We start from the raw sequence: 21,494 nt of genomic DNA, 5'->3' as shown, positions 1-21,494 counted from the left end.
GTCCATGCGCTGATGCAAGTACTGTTCAATTGATTACATATGGCGAAAATGTAGTTTTTTTTGCAACATCCAATACCTACGGAGCAATGCTGTCTGGACCTGCATTGGACTACAACGCCCAACGTTGTGTTCGTGTGCGTCACCAGCAACAATTTGAGGATGTCCTTGCTTACAATTTCAGTATAGCAGCGGCGGGCGGGGTGGATCGCCTGCGATTCTATTAAACGAAGCACAATGCTCCTGGTTCTCGTTATTACAATAACTGTGCGCACCCTAGTGGATATTGCCTTCGACTCTGGTTGGCCCAATATGCAACCATATGGCACCTTTCAACCAATTTGAAACCAACTGAATTCGAGCAGGCGCAAGCTTTTTAATTTAGTGGCTTACAAACGCTTCTGCAGAATTTGGAGAGCGAAGTGGTGTAAGTACATCAGGAATAGTTAAGTACCCTGTTGTTTGGAAACAAAAGTGCATGTTAATGGTATTTCTTCAGAAAACATAGAGGTTGTGTGTCTTCTCCAGATCAGCCGTTTCACGGATGTCCTGCACGAGCTGTCAGTGCGCGCGCTTCGTAACCAGCTGTACCCTGATGTAAAGGTGAGCGCGCTCCTCTACCTGTTTTAACTTCTTTAGGATAATCGTCAAATGTATTAGTTTGATGCCACTTACAATGGAAATAAATATGCTGCACATGTCTGGTGACAAGTGAGTGCAAAAGATATCAGTAAGACGATTATAAATCGATTTGGTCCTTATCAGAGTTAATAAACAAGGCATATGCCCCTTTCGAGCATCCCAATGTTGTGTCCGGAAATATAAAACAAATGTATATATTACTTTCAAAACATATCCAACTACGAACGGGTTAATTCGTGTATCACTACTAAACGTATTCACTTATTACTAGTGTAGTAATACATATTTTGTAATGCACAGCGTCTACATGCATGTAGGCAGTGTATGTTCTGAACAGGCTTAAGTCTCCAGCCCATGGATGCCTTTAGCCCAGAGCCTTCCAAACACTTGCTTGTTTTTTTTGTTTTTTTAAACCACATCGCAGTTGACATTAGTCATTGAGCAGACGCTTCCATCCGCGCAAGTGAGGCTGAGAACAATCAAAGCATATTCTGCAATACAAATTGGAGTAGCTACCAAATAAGTTGTAGTGCTGCTGCACAACCTAGTTTAAAAACAACAACAACAACTGGAGAGAGTGCAGAGTAGCCCTAGGAATCAGAAATATAAGGTTAAGGGTTAGAGCTTTGTTCAGTGGTGATTGTAGATCGCATGTCAAAGAGCTTGCTGAATTTCAAAATGTCTAAAGTTGTAGGCCTACATCAATGGTACCGCTCAACAAAGAGCATACTAGACTCGTGCTAGATGAGACTAGGCCTACTTTCTTCAGTTTCTTGAGAAATACTATCTTCGTGTCTCGTTTTTCTATAATGTCGGTAACCCTTGGTTTTGTGGACGTGGGTTTTCTTCTCTGCGTGGGCTTGTGAGCTTCCTGTTTAGCATATAAGATATGTGATGATGCACGCCACTGACATATCTCAGTACCATAGTGGCGTAGTGGCTTATCGAAACGTTCCACCCAAACGTATCTCACGACTCAGACATTTCATACAATGAAATGTATGAAATGAACAATACTCACTTTACAGAACAGAGCAGGGCAACGATGGCCTGTCTCTCTAGAATGCAATTTGCTCTTGCATGCGTGTTTAACATTCATTTGAATATAATCATAAAACACATTGTAGGCATTGCATTTTTCACTGTTTCATAACCTTTCTTAAAGCCTTAGAAAAGCCAGAGATTTCCCCCCCGTGAATCCTGCCTGCTCTCGCTCATATTTGACCCCAGCTTTCAGAGATTAGTCCCTGATGACGGTTGCAACTTGCCTGATTAAACGTGCCATGTACCATGCACAACGTTGGCGTTAGCTCTGATTACTACTGTGCCCTGTACACTGATGCAGTGGGCATGTCATGGAGAGATTGGATTGGTGCAGTGGAGCCCAGTGTGTAGTTAACTCATAGCGGTCTACTCATACCGTGTAAACGGGATGTAGGGCCAGCTGTGTGTGTGTGTGTGTGTGTGTGTGTGTGTGTGTGTGTGTGTGTGTGTGTGTGTGTGTGTGTGTGTGTGTGTGTGTGTGTGTGTGTGTGTGTGTGTGTGTGTGTGTGTGTGTGTGTGTGTGTGTGTGTGTGTGTGTGTGTGTGTGTGTGTGTGTTTGTGTGCAATCTTCTCGTGGGTGGGTAAATACAGCAGACCACAGAGACATGTGTATCATTGAAGATGACTGCTTTGTCTTGCACAGACCACAGACAAAATGCAATTGATACTTTCATGACATTGCATTGCCCTTCAAATCCATTACCAAGTCTATTGGCATATTTCAAGAGTTTAACATGTATTCAAACACCAAAAACTAAGATTGGCCTGAAGTTAACAAAGTTTTTCTGAACATTCATAAGAGTTGCTGAACAGTAGCCTGGCAACAGTCTGTGAGAATAGTGGTTGGTCTGGCAATGTCAGGCGAGGTGGACTGTACACTGCTTTTGATTTGCACTCACTATTTTATGTTGAATAGATGGTCTGTAAGAGCATAATAGAATCTTTGCATACCTGTCATTCCTGAATTTATGATAATGAGCATGCTGAGCCTGGCTGCTGGCAATTGGGCCAATGTTTTAGAAATGAATGGTAAAATATTAGTTGTAACATATAATTAGTGATATCATATAATATGCCAATATTTATTATTTATTCGCCCCAAAATAACTTTAAATGCATTTAAATGCATTAAATGCAACTTTAAATGGCATTCACAATGTAACTGCTTCGAAAGCAACAGGATGGTGTATAAAAGACGTAATGGCCCTTTGATGTACAACATTGACTATTGTAATTCAATTTCCTTTATGCGCGACTAGTCTATCTTCCTTGTAGTCCTGTGAAGCTGCGTGTGTGTGGGTTTTGCCTCGCCTGTAGAATTTGGCCCCAGGAGACTCGGATCCTCCTCACCATTCCCCAGCAGTGCTGTTGACTCGCATGCACAGCGAACTGTGGCCCTTTGAGCGGCCTGATAGTTTGTGACAGCTCACTCTCCCCGCTCCACCGGATCAATCCTGCGCTCTTCATTAGAAACGTCAATGTACAGCCAGCACTCCTGTAGACCAAGCAGCAACAAGCCTTCATCACAGTCTATCGGCGACGAGGACAGAGTCTAGTTTATTGTCTCAATGGTGTCTTGTTTTTATTGTGACCACAGCCAATCGCTTTGTCACAGCAGGCAGACCAACTGAGATTAAAGTGCCACCTCAAATGGGAAAACACTACTTTAGCTGATCGTTTAATTTGAATAATGTATGATTTCTTCCATTGCCTCGGATGGAAAATAATGACCCTTTAAAGGCATCGTATTTTTTATTCACTTTCTAATGTGTTTCATTGCAATGAATAAGAAGTGTAAAACTGGTATATTGGAGGTACTGTGTCATACAACGGAAATTCAGGTCTTTAAATGCAAATTCAGGTTTGCTCCGCCGTGGTTATTTTTAGAGAAATCTTTAACAATTTCTCCTTAAAATGATGCTGGGCTACATGAAATGTTATGAACATTGTCAATGGCTTAATTATAATATACAAAGCTTTCTACTTGACCCAATGGGGACGGAGTTCACCAACCATTTCATACACACCAACAGAGAAAGACACACACACACACACACACACAGCAAAATGTCACACACAGAATCTGTGTTTATTTCGGTGTCTCTCTCCAGTCTCTTCATTAATATTGCATAGAAGGATGAAAGGCTGGTTTGGCTTGAGGCATATGTCTAATACAGAGACAGAGAGAGAGAGAGAGACCAGTGCTGGCTGTTACACTCCACCCATCACGTGTCTTTAATAGAGCCTGTCACTAGATTATGAAAGGCCCTTGGTTCTTTTGAATCATTTAATGATGCAATAATGCATATCTATGCCACTCTCACGTCTATAACCACAAATATCTGCACGGCCATGCAGTGATAGTGTATCTATTTCAAATTCCACCCGCTTCACAGTCTCAACTTTACTTGGGTTGAAAAATCAAGTCATCTTTTTGTGGAAGATGTAGAAGCGACTCGATCATAAATGTGTCATTGTCTTTTGAATTGCTGCTGATGTGGGAGTGGGACTCAATTCTTAAGCCTTTTATTTACTAATGAAAGGTATATCTGTTTTTGTCATATTTTTGCCATTTTTATGTTATTTTGACAAATCCTGTCCTCACTTAAAGCAGCCTACTGCTGGCTCCCAATTTGTCTTTTCAATTTAAAAGAACCTTAGGTCTTTTATATGTAAATGCACATATGCATGAGTTTGGGATGTATCGTGTGGGAGTGTGAAAGTCTTTGAAGTAGCTCCTTCACTTTATACTTGCCTTGACTACTTTTTGAAGACATTGGCATTGGCTTTCAACTTCAAACTTCAAACATAATTCCAGCCTTATGCTGCTGTGTCCAATACGTGATATGTCCAAGTGGTACCATCACTGCAAGGTTTAAAGAATGAAAATGCAGTAGTTTATCATCTGCAGGTCGGCAGGTCAAACACAACACAGGACGGACTGAGCATACGAAGAAAGATAAATCGATACTTGCCAAATATCGGATGTTTCAGATATCGTTCTGATACCAGGTTAAACTATGCGCATCAATCCACCAAATTGATTGAAATCATAACACAAATGATCTTGGTCTGCGATTGTTTTCTACCAGGGGGGGCACATGGTCCATGGTCAATGTGCGTGTTGTCGTCAACAGTTTAGTCTGTTACCGGCGCCCTGCTACATAAAAAGAGCAGACCCATAATTATTGTTAAGAGCAACAGCTGCGTTTTTCCTGCAATGATGCCAATGTGAAGAGGGTCTAAGCACTTGCGCTATATGTGATGAAAAACTTTGCCCTCACAGTGGCATTCATGTATGTTATGTTCTGCTGATTTGCATGTATTTGCCCTAATGGGGGTGCAGCATTTCCCTAATGGTTGTCACTAATCATTTTTATTGTCACTCTACAAATGCATAACACACCATGTCAACATTGACCCCTAGATGCTTTTAATGCAGGGCAGACAAAAAATATTGACTAAAGTGTTCCTTTATCCAACCTATTGTGTTGTTGTTGCAAAATATGGATATTGAGATGCATTATTGTGATTAGGTGAATAATGTAGTTATGGGATAGGAACAAACAAATGGGATACACTGTATTGTTCTGCATATATAAGGCTCTTGCAACTAATTGATGCAATCTTTGTAATGCATTTGTGTGCATATAAAAGGGTTCAGTTTAGAGCTAATGTGTAACCTCCTGTGTTTGTTAGCTCTGCGGTAATGACCAATGGAACGTAATCTGTTGGCCTGAGCAGGCCTACTGATCAATAGGCACCATCAATGAACTAGGACGCTAGTCATGCTGGTTGCAGTCTCTTTCTCTCTTCCTCTGTCTCTGATCTGTCTTCCTATCTGCTTCTGTCGCTGCCTCTCTTTATAATAATCTCTCTTTACTTCTGTCTCTTTTTTTCTGTTGTTTGCCTATCTCTGTAAAACGAGGCAAAACTAGTTAATGGTATATGTTGTTTATAATATAGAATTTATGTGCCTCTTGCGTTGTCCTTGGATAGCGCTTTATGCTGTGCAGAATGGGAGGATATGTCCTAAACAATACAATGTATTCACCTTAGTTTTATCCACTGTGGATCATGTGATATTGATGATCATTGTGATAAATTAATGCGTTATTCCATATCCCAACCATACCTCCACACTCAAAGACTTCAGCCTTGCGTGCACTCGTCGTCTCTTGGCACAGTTACACATGACGGCTCTGTTGCAGTAGGATGGCTATTTCTTTGTCACCATCTGGGTTCTCTGCGTGTGTGTGTTTGTGTGTGTGTTTGTTTGTGTATAGCTGTTTGTTTTTGTCTGTGTGTGTGTATGTGTGTGTGGGGGTGTGTGTGCGTGTGTGCGTGTGTGTGTGTGTGTGTGTGTGTGTGTGTGTGTGTGTGTGTGTGTGTGTATCACCGCCTGTGCCCTTCCAAGTGCCATCTGACCTGAATACATGCAATCATACAATTATTGTTCATGTTTCAATTGACTCACTTGCCTAAAGTCATATCTACAATATACAAATATACTCATGCAGCAATCCACTTTTTTCAATTCTGATGCAATTCTGACTCCTGCATGACAGGATGCCATTGTAGGTTTTCCAGCAGCAAATCAGATAAGATAAGGTGTTCTTTATTAATCTCAAAGATACCTACTAACACAAATTGACTTAATTATGGTGTACCAGAAAGGCAAAATAAAAGGAGATAGTGAGATGGAAAGGAAATGGTTGGCTGGGTTGTTATGATGCACTCTTGTGGTTTCCTGTTTGCTATGCTCTGTCCTTGTTTTTTAATTCTTTCTATTCTTCCGTCCTTTCTTGATATCGTTGAAAGACACAATTTGAAAGACGAATCAATCTAGAATTATCATGTGTCATTAGGAAAATATCTAATGAAACAAAAGGTCTATTGAACACAATGATTCATTATTCAATGTGCCATAAAGCCGCAACACGTCTACTACACACATCACCATTTCACAAAAGGTCAGAAGACATCACAAGAAATGGTATTTTTTTGGTAATCAAAGGGATTTACAAAACTGTAGCAAAGCTTCTGATCTGGCCAATACACCCCTGCTTTGTTTGCAGAGCAACTGGACATTCAATTTTTCTTATGCTATTTTCATGTATCCTGACTGTATTTGGGGGTATTTTATTTTTTTTCAAATGTTTTGAACCTTTACTGCTTTTATGGACAGGACAGGAAAGTGGGTTGAATAAGAGATTGAATGTCATGTGTCAAACCTGGGTTGCCTACATGGTTAGTGTAATATTGGGTTGAGCCACAAGCCGCCCCTAAATGGGGGGCATTTCAAAGCTCATGCTGCTAACCCCGTTGTGCCTGTACGTAGGCAGTGGCCACCCATATGCTGGTGCGACGTGATTCACAATGATTCTCACTTCTCTGCAGGCATGGGAATAAAGTACAGTGAGATTAGCGATATTCAACGGGTCGGCCCTTCTCTCTGCCAGCCTGTCTGCCCGGTCCCCCCTGTCTGTCCGCCTGCCTCTTCGAGACGAGTGTGTCTGACCAACCAGTATCTGTTCTGCCCCGGTCACTCTTTAACTATCAGCCACTAACCCCGTCCCCCGCCCTTCCCCAGCTACCACTGAGGCACTGTTGCTATGCACCTTGGGATGTCTGTGTGTGTGTCTGTGTGTACTTATGCAAAATGAGCCCCTGTTGCCATGTGTCTGGCAGAACCAGTTGTATTCTCTCTTATGTAAGGAGCGGGTGGCTATGGAGAACAGGGTATCGGCTTATGGTTCTGTCAACTCACCAGGTGTGTTACAGTCCTTACCTCTTGAAGACACAGTCTTATTAAATATAACACGTCGGTAATATACATTTATGGGAATTGCAAAAGAAGGAATCATTTCGTCAGTTTGAAAAATATTTTCTTATGATTGGAAGTTGGGAAATATTTCACCTTCTGAATTGTACGACCTGTAGGCATCCTTGTGTAAAGATGCCTATACTCCTACTTGCTCATTAATGGCATAAAATGTCCTGTGAGACCATCCAGAGCTTCGAGGTTTAGTTTCGCAATGAATGTAAGTCTTGCCTTAGCTAGGTACTTGCAGCCATTGATTTACACCTATGGCAATACCTGATCATGTTGAAAAGACCCTCCAGCCAATCTGATTAAATACTAGAGTGAACTCTTGCTCTTTTTGCACTCGCAGATTCCAGTGAAACTCTCTTTCCTTAGCGCTGATTGGTCCAATTTTTTTCACCTCTGAGTCATGCTTTCAGATGCTTGAGACCAGACTGATCTGCAGAGAGGAACTGAACGTGAACTCATGGGATCAGGATGGTCTCACAAGGCTCATGCAATTAACTCAAAGTCTTCTAAAAAGTAGAATAAATTCAGTTTATTGTAATAGGCACCTTGTTTCTCCTTCTAATAATGACACAAATAGTGTCATTATTATAAGGAGAGAAAAAAAAAAAGATATTAATGGAGTCTATTTAGAGTGGCCGGCCTCATTTGGTGTCCCAGAAATCACGTTGAGCTTAGTTTGACCATAATTATGTCATGACAACAGTGCCTTTGTGGAAACACTGCTGCTGTTGTAGGTTAAGTAGCTGACACGTGTTCTGCATAGCCCATGTTGACTTTGCTAAATGAGTTGGTGTTCAAGAGAAAGTGTTTCTCTAGCCATCTGCCAACCCCGACGCCCTGGGACTTTTATTTCCCATAACATTTTAATTCACCAGAACATGACTTCTAAATGTTATTGAGTAACAAGAGGATAAAGTTTGAGAAGAAAGACGGTTTGAAGATTGAAGATTTTTACCGAGATTATTTACATTGCCATCGTCTTCCCCACCAGTGCAGTTTGGTGTCTCTCCTGGTGACTCGGGCTCTTTAATTTATTATCAGTATGTTCTTTTTCATTTCACTGTTGCTGTTATTTGACTTTCTGTTTCTTTTCGCGGTCTACAGTGCAGGTTTTTTGTTTTGTATTTTTATGTCACTAACTCTCTCTCCCTGTCTGTGTCTGTCTGTCAATCTCTCTGTCTGTCTGTCTGTCTCCATCTCGCTCAGAACATGGCGCTGGCCCTGGCTCCATTTACAGGTGCCCCATTTCCACCAGACAACGGAGAACACAGCCAACACCGCCTCTGTCATCATCATCATCATCATCATCATCATCATCATCATCATCACGTCATCATCAAACAGCTGTGCTGCTGAGGCCCGCGTAACGCAGAGAGGTCACCATGCTGTCGGGCTCCTGGCGCCGCTCCTTCAGCCACCAGCCGGCGGGCGCCGGCGCGGCGCCGGCGGTGGCCAACAGGGGCGTGGCCGTGTGCGGCGTGCCCAGCGGCACCGTGGTGCTGGAGGCCCAGTATGACTATAACTACCGCAGCGCCGACGGACGCCAGGTCTGCATCCGGGAAGGCGAGCGCTTCATCCTGCTGAAGAAGACCAACGCCGACTGGTGGCAGGTTGGGAATCGGCGGGTTTTTTTTTATACACGTTCTTCTTACGCTGTAGCTTGTTTGTTTTTCCAAAGAGATGCCCACGACTCAGGATTTACGTTTGTTCCTTTTATCATAATGAGTTTGTCGTATTTCTCATCGGTCGTCATGGTGTTAGTCGACCCTAGACCAGTACCTGCCTGTCTCCTGAAGCCATATCACGGGCTGCTGGATCACTCCCTGTGCCTCCGCCTCCGCCCCCAGGTGAGGAGGATCGGCGCAGCCAGCAAGGCCAAGCCGCTCTACGTCCCCGCCACCTACGTGACGGAGGTGCCCATCGCCCCCATGCCCTCGCCGCAGCGCCTGTTCATGACCACCTCCCTGGGCGGCGAGCTCAGCAGCCACCCCAGGGTGTCGCTCACCCTCAGCCCCACGCAGGCACAGTACAACGACAAGTACCAAGGTGAACGGCCATTCTCTGACTAAAGGAACGTCTTTTTGTTGTTATATGATTGTGTTCCTGTGAACTCTGATAAGCAAATTGTATTTGTATTACTAGTAAAGTAGTATTAAAGTACTTATGCTCCAAGTCAATGAATGAGTAGCATCGAGCACGGCTAGGTGTGCTGTCCTGCTCATTTGTTCACATCCTTAAGCTCACCTCCTTGTTGACCAATCAGGTGGCTCGGTTGGAACTAGCCATGGTATAATATGCATTAACACAATATTCACATTTAATACTTAGATTTTACTTTGATGACCGTTGAACGTAATCAAACCACAAATCACCATTTTGTTTGAGTTCACGGCATGCAGCGAGACGCGCTGTGCATTAAAAGCACTTCTCCCGGGCTGACCCGTGGCTCAACTCTTCATTTATTCAGAGGCTTTCCCTTCCCCGCAGTGAACAAACCCTTCTGCCGCTCCATGGAGAACCTCAACTCCAGCAGTGCCTTCAAAGGGTCGGAGCGCTCCGCCGGCCAGGCCGCCCCTCGCTTCCCCACGCTCCCGCTCTCCGGCTCCCACGCCGCCGCATCGCCGGGCTACCTCAGGGTGCCGGGCGGCGGGCCCCGGGGCTCCCCAGGGGGCCGCCAGCCCTCTCTCCCCAGGGTGCCTCCCACCATCACCCGGAGCCAGAGCTCCAGCAACCTGCCCGAGAACCCGTACGACGAGGTGGGCGGGGGCTTCGGTTTCCACGGCAGCCCCAGGGTCCCCAAGAAGTCGTGCAGCCAGTGGGACATGGCCGAGCTGTCCCGCAGTAACAACCACCTGCAGGTGGGTGGCGCCGCACATCAAAAAATAGACTGTCTGCACGGCAATGGGGGCGTGTTTTCACCTCAATCGATTTCGATCAATTTGTTATTTTATTTATTTTATAGGGTTATCTATTGTAGATAGCGGCCAGCACAAGTAACCAGAGGTCAACCTGATGCCTTACATTGCTTTTTCCAAAGTGTAGCTGAGATAAAAAAAAAATGAACTAAAGTGTTCTTTAACAAGCTTTGTATCCAAATATATACAAACAGTACATGGCGCTTCACTGTGTGTTGGTTTCCAGGGCAGATCATCATCACATCCTTATGTGAACTTTGCATACTGAAATTAGGTCAGGGGGGCTGCTACCGCCATATGTAATGTTCATTTGTTCATATTCATATTTCTTTAAATGAATGTGTGGTTTAAGTAGTTTCAGAATTAAGTGGAAGGAGTATTCGGGCTCAAGAGTATTCTGTATTGTATGCATAGTATTATTATTCTGTATCATATGATACAGATTCAAACGCTCAGCTGGTAAAGTTGAAGATTAAGATGAGGAAATAATGAGGCCAGCCCAAACAGGATCACCAACACAGTATCTAAACCAACTGGTTCATCAGCATAGATGGAATGTATCCTTCATGCAGAACCTCAGGATAGGATGAGGAACTAGTATGTTTAATGGACACATAAGTAAGTATATTTTATATCAAGTACTTTGATTCTTATACTTGCATGTGATATTAATGGCAGACTCTCACTTTCACGAATGCACTTGACTTATGCATATGTTTATGAGACGCATGCCGTTTCCAGATCTATATGGAACGTGTTTCCTCATTGACTTGTAGATAAATCTGGTCGTAACCATACAGAGACCAAAGGCCGAACGTGTGTTCTTCAAAACATACGCGCTGTCAATTATCACTTTATTATAACTTAATAATGAATAATGATTCAACACATTCTAGTGGCTTGTGTTGGGCATCCTAGTAGACACTTTTCTATTCAGAGACACATCTAGGGTGGCGTGGGCTGCAGTCAGTTCAACTCTGATCTACTTTGATAATCTTACGCCACCAATCCTCCCCCACCCCCAGGGGTGGGAAAACAATTAATGGGACATTGTCCGGACGTCATTCGATACTAGCACCACGTCAGAAGTCGTTTGTAAGTTTGTAATCTCCACGCAATTCAACATGGACACTGAAAGCAACAATTGTTATATTTAACTCTGGGCTATCCAGCTGTTGTAGAGTTATGTATGAATTCCAATACCACCTTAGCTTCAAACAGCTATGACGTCGTCTGTGAAAATATTCTAATGTCTTTATATTAATATTTTTTTCTTGCTGGTGACTTCTCTGTTCTAATCTAAGCCCAGTAAGCAGGATTATTGCAACAACATCCAGATCACGAGCCCTTTACCCCGTTAAACTCTTTCTTTTTTTCCTCCTCTCCCTCTCACAGTGGTCAGTAAAACATGTACATGTAGCAGATTGCATGGTACTCAAATAGAGTACAATTGCGTGACTCTTGGGTCAGTTTGAATGCATTCTATTGTGATTCATTTCAAACGAGGGCAGTGTGACATATACTATATATGTCCTCCCATGTTCTTGAATTTCAAACTGTGAGAGGGATTGGGGATTTCTATATTATAATACAATTCAAAATGAACATCCAAAGTGTAATTGTAGTCCAAATCCACATTACTTATGCAGTATACTACATACGTAGTATTTATAATATGCATTTCAAACACTGCCCTCTAGAGTACACCGTCATTAATCACATTAATCTTTGCCTGCAACACACACACACACTCACACACACACATGCACACAGAAAAAGCATGCAATTCTTCGGTTATCATCTGAGCGTGTGTGTTATGTAACCGGGATCAGCCAGACAGGGCGGTCAATCATTCTCTGTAAGTTATGTTACAGCCATGTCCCCTTTACAGAACATTCTCATCGTTTCCATATGTAGATCCATTCAAATAAGTCTTTCAGGAAAAGTAATCGTCGCACGCCTTCCCCCACAATTGTTGTATATCTTTTCCTCGCTCTGCCCCAGAACTGGCGTTCCTATAAGCTGCTGCTTAATCCTTAAAGGCTGAGTGACCATGGTATGCTATAGTGGGTTATTTTTGAGGTTGTGTGTTACATTATTAATATCTGTGTTTTTCCTTTTCCTTTTTTTTTTTTTGTGTGTTTTGGATGATTCAAAGTCAATACCTGTCCACACATAGGCATTATGTATACCACTGTGTATATCATTTGGGTCTTACTGTTACACACGCACATTAACTCACGCAACATTGTACAATTGTAAAAAAAAAAAAAAAAAAAAGCTATGCCAGCTGTGCTTGTGTTCCTACTTCAATGACCAAACTTTCCTTCCTTCCTTCCTTTCTTACTCCCCCCCTCCCCCCCCTACCACCCCTACCACCACCACCATGTGATGCAGGTCCCGACAGAGTCCTACGTCCCTCAGCTGTCCTGGCAGAACTCCCCTCTCTACAGCGACACCCAGACCTCTTCGGCGTCCCCATCGAAGGCCGAGCCGCCCAGCCCGGCGCCCGGAGAGCAGCCGGTGCAGGTGCTGGACCTGTGGGAGCAGTACTCGGAGCCGGCCAGCGGGAGGTGCTACTATGTCAACAGCGTCACTAAGGAGAGGTCCTGGAAGCCGCCGCGGCGAGCCCGCGCAGGGAGCACCAACCAGGTGACCGGGTTCTTGCGCCGCAAACAGCTTGCACTTACCCGGTCTGACACCCAGGGGGCAGTGTTTCAATGGCTGCACTTGAATCAGAGTGTTTTATGAAAAGCACAAATGACTTTCCCTCTCCTGTTAATATGTTGTATTAGTTGGAGACAGGTGGTGTATCAATCAGAGTATCAGAGTCAATTATACTCCCTTGATATGTTGTGATTTAAATATTTATAATTAGTTTAGAGCTGGATATGGACTCAAAATGTATTAAATGTATTAAAATGTATAGAAAAAAACAACCTTGAATGTTTATCGCTGGACTTACAAATAGCATGCTCACATTATGAGAGCACTATCTGCTCATCCTAAGTCAATACATTTACAGATGACTGCTAAATGCTGAATGTAACCATTTGTCTGACAATCTGTGCTTGCCGTTGTCTCTGCCAGCTAAGTCATACACAGCCCCAGACGTCACCCAGGCACACCAGCCATCTGTCCCTACCGCTCTCGGGGACCACCAATGGCACTGTGAACAAGGTATGGGCCTAATGCTTATGTTGTTGCATTTAATGGCATGTCTTAACTGAATCCAACGATTGCTAGCCATCAAAATCTGATATAAATTTAATTATATCAAATTCCAAATTGTATCCTGTGGCGAGTCTGTGGATAATCTGTTTAAGCTGAAGTAAGCATAGATTAAGCATTGAAGCATTGTAATGCATTAGAGTCACTAAAATGATTATTATTGCTGATAATGGTTAGCTATTTACCTGTTGTTGAAGGCAATTTGCGGCATGTTCAAGTTGTTAGTTAAAGACATGCAAGGCCCCATCAGAGTGCAACTATGATGATGAGGGATGAAATAAGATCTAGCACAAAAAGAGCACCATTCCGGGGGCTTCATAGCTCAGTGGTTAGAGCACTGGTCTTGTAAACCAGGGGTCGCGAGTTCAATTCTCGCTGAGGCCTGAATTTATGTTTATGTTCCCATTTAGAAATATTAATAGTCTCATTTTACCAGTATCAATTGCATAAATGGGGAAATGCCGCAATGACAAAAAAATCCCAACTGGCTAAAATAACCACTATTTAATTACATTACTAAAATACAGTTCTTCTCATATCGTTGTCATCATGACTAATGCAATAAGCTACCAGAGATTCAAAATACTGTGTTTTGTGAAACAATTAATCCACCAGTTCTTGAGAACCCAAAGAAGGAACTGTGTTACCAGACAGTTCCCCTTGCCTTTCACTGTAATAACTTTAGGGGATTTAAGATCTTTTTTGAGAGACGTCTGTCATATGTGACTGTCATTTCTTTGCACAAACACACACACACACACACACACACACACACACACACACACACACACACACACACACACTAAAACACAAAGACACACACGTAAACGCACAAAAAAAAAACACCCACACAAACTCACACAGTATCTTCATCTCTCTTGCCGACCAAGTAGTCAACGTCACTCCCTCACCTTTCAGTGAAAGGTTGCCTTTAATAGATTTGTGTCCTAATCCAAGAGGGGAAGGCAGGTAATATCTGCTGATCTGCCTCAGACGATCAGTAGGTCATCGCCGTCACGGCCATCTGCTATAGAGCCTCAGAGGCAGCTACCTCTTTAAGCCCCCTGACTAACCATGGCTCAAGTCAAACCATTCAATCAGAGCCTCAGCCTGGCCTTGGATCCCTACGTAGGAACAATGATGCTCTAGACCTACCATCTATAGGTCATTTAATTGTTGACCTTTCCCCCATGTTATTCTTCTGTATCTTTGACTTTACGGTTCAATCTATTGCAATCTACAGTTTAAGCAGGTGTAGTATTTCTTAATGTTCTGGATATGATGGCAGTTTCTAACCTGATATCATCACTTCTCTATGTAATGGAAGCTGTTGTATTGCATCAATACTTTTTCATATTTAGCACTGAAGAAATGCTTGATAATAATAGCTGATGTGAGGCAACACACACACACACACACACACACACACAGAAAAGAACATTACACAGACAGACAAACACGCACAGAGGTATAGCTATTGTATGAAAATGAAATCTCAAGAAGATATACTTATATAGTTTCACATTTTCTGTAGGAACTTGATTGATCGTCATTGTCATGTCACTAGGTATGCCCATAGAGACAGCAACAGTTGGATAACTCTTACCACCGTGATATTGCACAACTTGTGTAGTGCACGATTTCCTGGTACAGCTCAGTGAGATAATGATGCTAGTGACTGATAGCAGTTTCCATGCAGAAGGGGGAAGTCACCACCTAGCCAGTGTGAGAAAAAAAGCGCTTTACATGGTGTTAGGTTCAGAGGCAAAGGACCACAGGCTTACACTCGACAGGTGAGGCGAAGAGCAAGTGTGAGTTGACCGGGATCCTTTCATTGGGTGGCAATGAGCATCACCACTGTAAGTTCACCTTTTCTTTTCAGCCATTGGCATCGCTAAGCAAACAGGCTTTGTTTGAACTTGTGTCGGTGTCAGAGTGTCAGGCGTTTTATCATCCTCACATGGAAGTGATATGTCTTTGAGCTTATGACCTACTTTATATGCTCCACAACGGCAGATAGAGCATAGCTAAGATAATCAAGGCTATGCCGGTTGTCTGGAGCAATAGTGGGGAACAGTTGGGCAGACTACTTGAATTTGTCGTACATTGACTTCCTCTGTGAGCGCATTTTTGTGTTATTTTCTGAAATACTTCACTGCTTCCTCTTTCACTAGCGCCGATTACCCACACAGGGGCATAGTGGCTCAGTGCAACCAACACGCACACGCGTCCACACAGGGGCCAACCCAACATGATCCTCTACATTATTACATTGTTACTCATAATTATGTCACGTAATATGTTTGTTGTTCTCTTTTTGCACTATTATGTTATATGTTGTTTGGTAAATATTTTTAGAGCACATTTGTAGGATGGGGAAACGTAATTTTGGTTCTCTATGTTGTTGTTGCACGGTCGGTCTGACAATAAAGTTCACTTTGTCTTTGACTTTGACTAACATCCTGTTTTTCTTTGAAAAAGTGTATCACCTTTATTCTTCCTAGTTGACTTTGTTGTTAGGACTAAAGTTAACGTCAATAGATCTTGGCATGACATTGGTGTTCTTTTTTATGAATAATTTATCTGAGATACTTTCCCTGACCTACACACGCCAAACCTGTCTTCCCTCCAAATTATTTATTTTGTCTACATTTCCTGTTTGGCTTGATCTACTTAACTTTAGCAGAAATAAAATTTTGCTTCTCTCTGTCTGTCTCTCTGTCTGTCTCTCTCTCTCTCTCTCTCTCTCTCTCTCTCTCTCTCTGTCTCTCTCTCTCTCTTTCTCTCTGTCTCTCTCTCTCTCTGTCTCTCTCTCTCTCTCCCTCTCTCCCTGTCTCTCTTTGCCTCTCTCCCTCTCTCTCTCCCTGCCTCTCTCTGTCACTCTCCCCCTCTCTCTCCCTCATTCCGTAGCCGTCTCCGGATCCGGTCTACAGGAGCCATCAGAGGAGCGCTCACGGAGCTGTGCACAGGAAACAGGTGAATATCTCTGTGAGTCTGCCATAAGTCTTCCCCCCCCCCCGCCCTGGGACCTCTGCTGCATGCATGTCACCTTGAATCTCCAACTAACAAGTGGAACAGACACCACATCCATTATCACATTATTCCCATTTCCATTCATTTTCCCATTATTCTTCTGCCTGCACGAGGTGATCAGCGTTGCGTCTGTCAGCTGGGAGCTCCTGGAGCGCTGGTGATTTGATTCATTCATTCATTCATCGGCACACTAGCCTCCACTCTGGGTTTTCAGACACGTGCTTGGTACTTTCCTACCCATAAGTCTCTGCCACCTACCTGAGAAGGGTTCAGTAGAACTGGGACTTGACTGGGATTAAAAAGCCCAACACAACTTGGTTTTCCGTACATGCATACTATGCATATTATAGCTTAAATACACCCAAAGAAATGAAGGCAAAAGTTCCCTTTGAAAATCAATGAACTCCACAAAATCAAGCAGTGTGATTAGCAAAGTCTGCATCCTTACTGTATCACTGTAGATGACATTAACGCAAAGCAGAGCTCTGCACTTTTATATCCCATAAATCAGCATATTATGCACATAGAGGTGGTGAAATATCGCGACTCATGGTGTGTAAAAAAAGAAGCGGCTACACAAGCACTTCTCAGTGCAACATGTTGCATCACAGCAGGTTGTGGGTGTGCCTGAATGAAAGCCCTTTAAAGGTCTCCTCTTAGCAAATGAGCCGATCTGGCTCCTCATGCTAATCCGTCCTTGCACGGAGAGATGGCAAACATTAGGAGGGGTGTTTGTTGTTTTGTTGGAACTGGGTTATGTGGATTGGGAAATGTGCTTTATTATGGCTAGCTTATCTATACATTTCTAGTTATAGTATACATTACCACATGGATTGTATTGCATAACTAATCTGACAGACATGGTGCAGAACGAATGCCTCTATGGATGCACTGTAGTTCATACCCTCCGTTCTCATGTACTGCTAATGTTACAACCGGGGTTCCCCTCCATGGCCCTGGCACATTTTGTACTGTAATCCCCTGAGCCATAGCCCTCCTCTGCCCTCCATCTGTGTGTAAACACAGAGAGAGAGGGAGGGAGAGAGAGAGAGAGAGAGACACAGAGAGACAGAGAGAGCGTGAGCGAGCGTGAGTGAGCAAGCTCATCCAAACAACTAAAAAGGGAGAAACAGAAGCTGAAAAAGCAGAACAGCAGGGAATGTGTTTTTGTGTCATTATCTACCACTGAATCCTGTCTGTTGTACCAAAACAAAATATTAATTAAACCCAGCTTCCTGAGCAGATTGTGATCGCACCATGCAGAGTAAGAAATGTATCATTATTATTTCAACGCTGTTTTGCATATTTATCACGGTGCGCTCCACAATGTGGCGTATGATGGGGAACAGATTGCAGGCACACAGGCTCCGATCTAAAAAAAACCCATCAACAACAGTTCACTGCATGCCTCTTTCGTTCCCTCCCTCCCTGACCTCTTGACCTCGCTCCCCTCCAAGAGCATGCAGCACGCCGTGTCCTCTGATACGCTGACCATGTCGACGTTTGGCAAGGGCGACGCCCTCAGCCCTGACTCCTCCCCCATGCACCTGCCCCACTCCCAGTCCCTGGTGCTCCGAGAGAACGGCCAGGTAGACACCGGAAGCATCCAGGTATAGCCACTGTGTGCATGTTTCTGTGTGCATGACCATCTCTGTACACACACGGAGAGACTAACGCTGAACACCATCGTCCACTTACACACACACGCACACACACACACACACACACACACACACACCCCTTAACAAGCACCCCACCTAGCCCCCCACCCCACCCCCTCACACACTCACACACACATTGGAAATACTGCTCTATTACATGAACATCAAGATGTTATACCTAAACACATACATACATACACACACACACACACACACACACACGCACACGCACACGCACAGACACACAGTGACCATCTGCCTCTCTTTGCAGCTGTCCCAGCAAAGCAGAGATTACTCCTACAATGTGACCAACATCATAGTTGAGCCTCCATCGCCCGACAGCTCGCCAGATAGCGACGGCGGCAAGCCCGTAAGTCAACACAACACGGCTTAAGCCTCTAGGACGAGCATCCCGTCAGGGCGCAACACCAGCGCCCGCCAGCAGCCACTGGTGGAGCCTTTGGACGTCTGGCCCGGTAAAATAATGCAGGGCGACTCGTTACAATAGTTTGAGCCGCTAGATTTGTTCCACTCTGGCAGGTAACAATGTGCATGGTTCATTTTGAACTCTTAATGCAGTTATGGAATAGTTCTAGACTTTACAGACCCTTGCTCACCATTGATCAATCAGTCAACAACAATACCCCGTTCGCTGTTCATTTCAAATCATTTCCAGAGAAGAATTGAGCTTCTCTCCAAAGTCCCTTGCGTTTCATACAGAGGGGTCCTTTTCCCTTTTCATGGGTTTAGATTGTATATGTTATATCTATATTGATATGACATATAGTATTACCTTAGTACACATTTTTCACTACGTGTGTTAACATTACTTTTGGGTGGATATAAATATGTCTAGGTTAAGGCTAAACTGAAAGAAATGTTTGTGTGTGTGTGTGTGTGTGTGTGTGTGTGTGTGTCTCCACAGGAGCTGGAGAAGGCTGGTCTCCTGAACAAGACCAAGATTTCAGAAGGAGGCAGGAAGCTGAGGTATGATCAAGACAAAACAAAACACATGTTGTTGTTAGTCATAACAGGAGTCATAACAAGATAGAAGCAGATAACGCTATGTCAATATGACGGCTTGTACAAATTTCTGTGCGTGTGTGTGTATGTGTGTGTGTGTGTGTGTGTGTGTGTGTGTGTGTGTGTGTGTGTGTGTGTGTGTGTGTGTGTGTGTGTGTGTGTGTGTGTGTGTGTGTGTGTGTGTGTGTGTGTGTGTGTGTGTGTGTGTGTGTGTGTGTGTGTGTGTGCGTGCGTGTACTTGCCCCCGTGTGTGTGTGTGTGTGTGTGTGTTAAAGGAAAAACTGGAACCAGTCATGGGTGGTGTTGGTGGGGAACAGTCTGGTTTTCTTCAAGGACCCCAAATCCCAGACTCCCTCCAGCTGGGTGAGACCTGAACCTGTACTACAGTGACCAATACACCCTGTGGATGTACCCTGTACTCATGTAGCATTGGTTCTGCCAGAGAAGCCAGTAACACTTTCTAAATGGTGATTGGTGGGGATCATGAGCTTCCTATGAAACTGAACGATCCTGGGCCAACAACTACGAGGGAAAACTATATCAAAAGCCTCTACCTACTAATAATTAAAGGTTTGGAAGTAGGTAATATTTTCCCGTCACAATGTTATTTTTGGTTTCCTTTGGTGCAGATCCGTCATCCACAAGAGTGTGTCTGTGTTTTTCTTTGCCTGCTCTTGAACAGTGCTAGTGCTGCCGCGCCATGCCATCCAAACGGCACCCTCTTTTTTATTTTATGATAATTAAAACGTTCAAAGCCGTGTGTAATAATTGGAACTTAAGTGGGTCATATCTTCAATAAGAGCAGCACACCGGCGCCGCCCAGCACGGGGTCTCTCTCTCTTCCAGGGCTGCCCCCAAAACCAGGCAGCAGTACCACCCATCATGTCAAACACAGAACGGGGCCAAAAAGGGCCCTCACACTGAAGCTGAGTCTGACTCTCAGACCCAGAGCGGGTCCGAGAGCCACTGACTTCCTCCACACAGCACGGACGTGACGTTGCATCTTATTATTATTTTTTTTTGAAGCGTATTTCAAATCAGACAGGTTTCAACCAATTGAACCGTTTCGGAAATGAATACAAAAAACACCAGGTTTAGAGGTGTTGCATGGTGGCACTGGATGGGAGCTTCGGGGAGAACCCTGGATTATGTTCAAGTTGGGACAGACAAAGACTCTGGCCCGTTGCAAATTTGCTGCGGCACCAGGTTACCGTACATAACATCATTAACGTCACTTTATTTAACAGATAATAACAGATGTGTGTGTGTATGTGTGTGTGTGTTACCATTAGAAACCAGGGAACAGCCGTCCAGAGAGCAGTGTGGATCTGAGAGGCGCACAGCTCGAATGGGCTGACTGTCTGTCCAGCAAGAAGAACGTCTTCAAGGTGAGGAACGCTGGGGTAGAACCACAAACAACCACTAGAACGTGCATCGTTGGAATCTAAAACAACCATTCGCTAACCATTCAAGCTAATCCTAAAGAAAGAGTATTTAAATTTAATTTTTAATTTTTTTTATTTTATTATTATTATTTAGTGAAAGCACAGTAGATACAAGCGTGAAATGACGTGGCGTGTGTGTGTGTGTGTGTGTGCGTGTGTGTGTGTTACAGCTGAGAACAGTGACAGGAAACGAGTTCCTTCTGCAGTCGGAGACGGACTCTCTTGTCAGAGAGTGGTTCGACACCATCCAGAGTGTTATTGACAGGCTGGTCCGTGGTCTATCTCTCTCGATCTCTCTCTCTCTCGCTCTCTCACTCTCCCGTTCTCTCGTTCTCTGTCTCTTTCTTTCTCTCACGCTCTTGTCTCTCCGTCACTTTGTGTCTCTGTCGATCTCTCTCCCTGTCCTCCTCAACCCTTGATGCAACCAAGTAGAAACGCATTTATCATTTAAACATTGCATCAAATCCAGCGTATGTGTCTCCACGTTATAGTATAAAAATAATGTTTTTTAAATGAGCGGAACGGGTTCCTCATGTCCCAGGAACGGGAGAACCCTCTGGACAACGTGCTCCTGTACTCCCAGAGACGGGCGGGCAGCCTGGAGATGCTGGATCGCATCGGAGAGGACGATGACAGGACCAGAACCTCAGGTGAGTCCCCCCCCTCA

General features: G+C 43.9%; 1 protein-coding gene and 1 non-coding gene across 4 annotated transcripts in view; both read left to right on the top strand.

Moving 5' to 3' along the window:
* The first annotated feature begins 218 nt into the window (after window positions 1-218).
* Window positions 219-21,494, top strand: part of arhgap9 (Rho GTPase activating protein 9) — a 34,326-nt gene continuing 13,050 nt past the window's right edge. For 2 of the 3 annotated variants that reach the window (XM_084463834.1, XM_084463832.1), the window contains exons 1-15: window positions 219-424; window positions 526-600; window positions 8,726-9,129; window positions 9,367-9,565; window positions 10,007-10,377; window positions 12,832-13,086; window positions 13,525-13,614; window positions 16,576-16,653; window positions 18,156-18,308; window positions 18,631-18,729; window positions 19,285-19,346; window positions 19,658-19,745; window positions 20,675-20,770; window positions 20,998-21,096; window positions 21,369-21,477. In XM_084463834.1, the coding sequence (XP_084319960.1) occupies window positions 8,902-9,129; window positions 9,367-9,565; window positions 10,007-10,377; window positions 12,832-13,086; window positions 13,525-13,614; window positions 16,576-16,653; window positions 18,156-18,308; window positions 18,631-18,729; window positions 19,285-19,346; window positions 19,658-19,745; window positions 20,675-20,770; window positions 20,998-21,096; window positions 21,369-21,477 (1,927 nt within the window). In that variant the 5' untranslated portion in view covers window positions 219-424; window positions 526-600; window positions 8,726-8,901. The remainder of the gene's footprint in view (window positions 425-525; window positions 601-8,725; window positions 9,130-9,366; window positions 9,566-10,006; window positions 10,378-12,831; window positions 13,087-13,524; window positions 13,615-16,575; window positions 16,654-18,155; window positions 18,309-18,630; window positions 18,730-19,284; window positions 19,347-19,657; window positions 19,746-20,674; window positions 20,771-20,997; window positions 21,097-21,368; window positions 21,478-21,494) is intronic. The other variant, XM_084463833.1, reaches the window with a different exon arrangement.
* AC3HAE_009727 (transfer RNA threonine (anticodon UGU)) lies at window positions 13,977-14,049 on the top strand. The gene has a single exon. It is a non-coding gene; the product is annotated as a tRNA-Thr (tRNA).

Source organism: Micromesistius poutassou (assembly GCF_964030765.1).
Source record: "Micromesistius poutassou genome assembly, chromosome: 2".
Lineage (NCBI taxonomy): Eukaryota > Metazoa > Chordata > Actinopteri > Gadiformes > Gadidae > Micromesistius > Micromesistius poutassou.
This window is presented reverse-complemented; position numbering and strand designations above follow the sequence as displayed.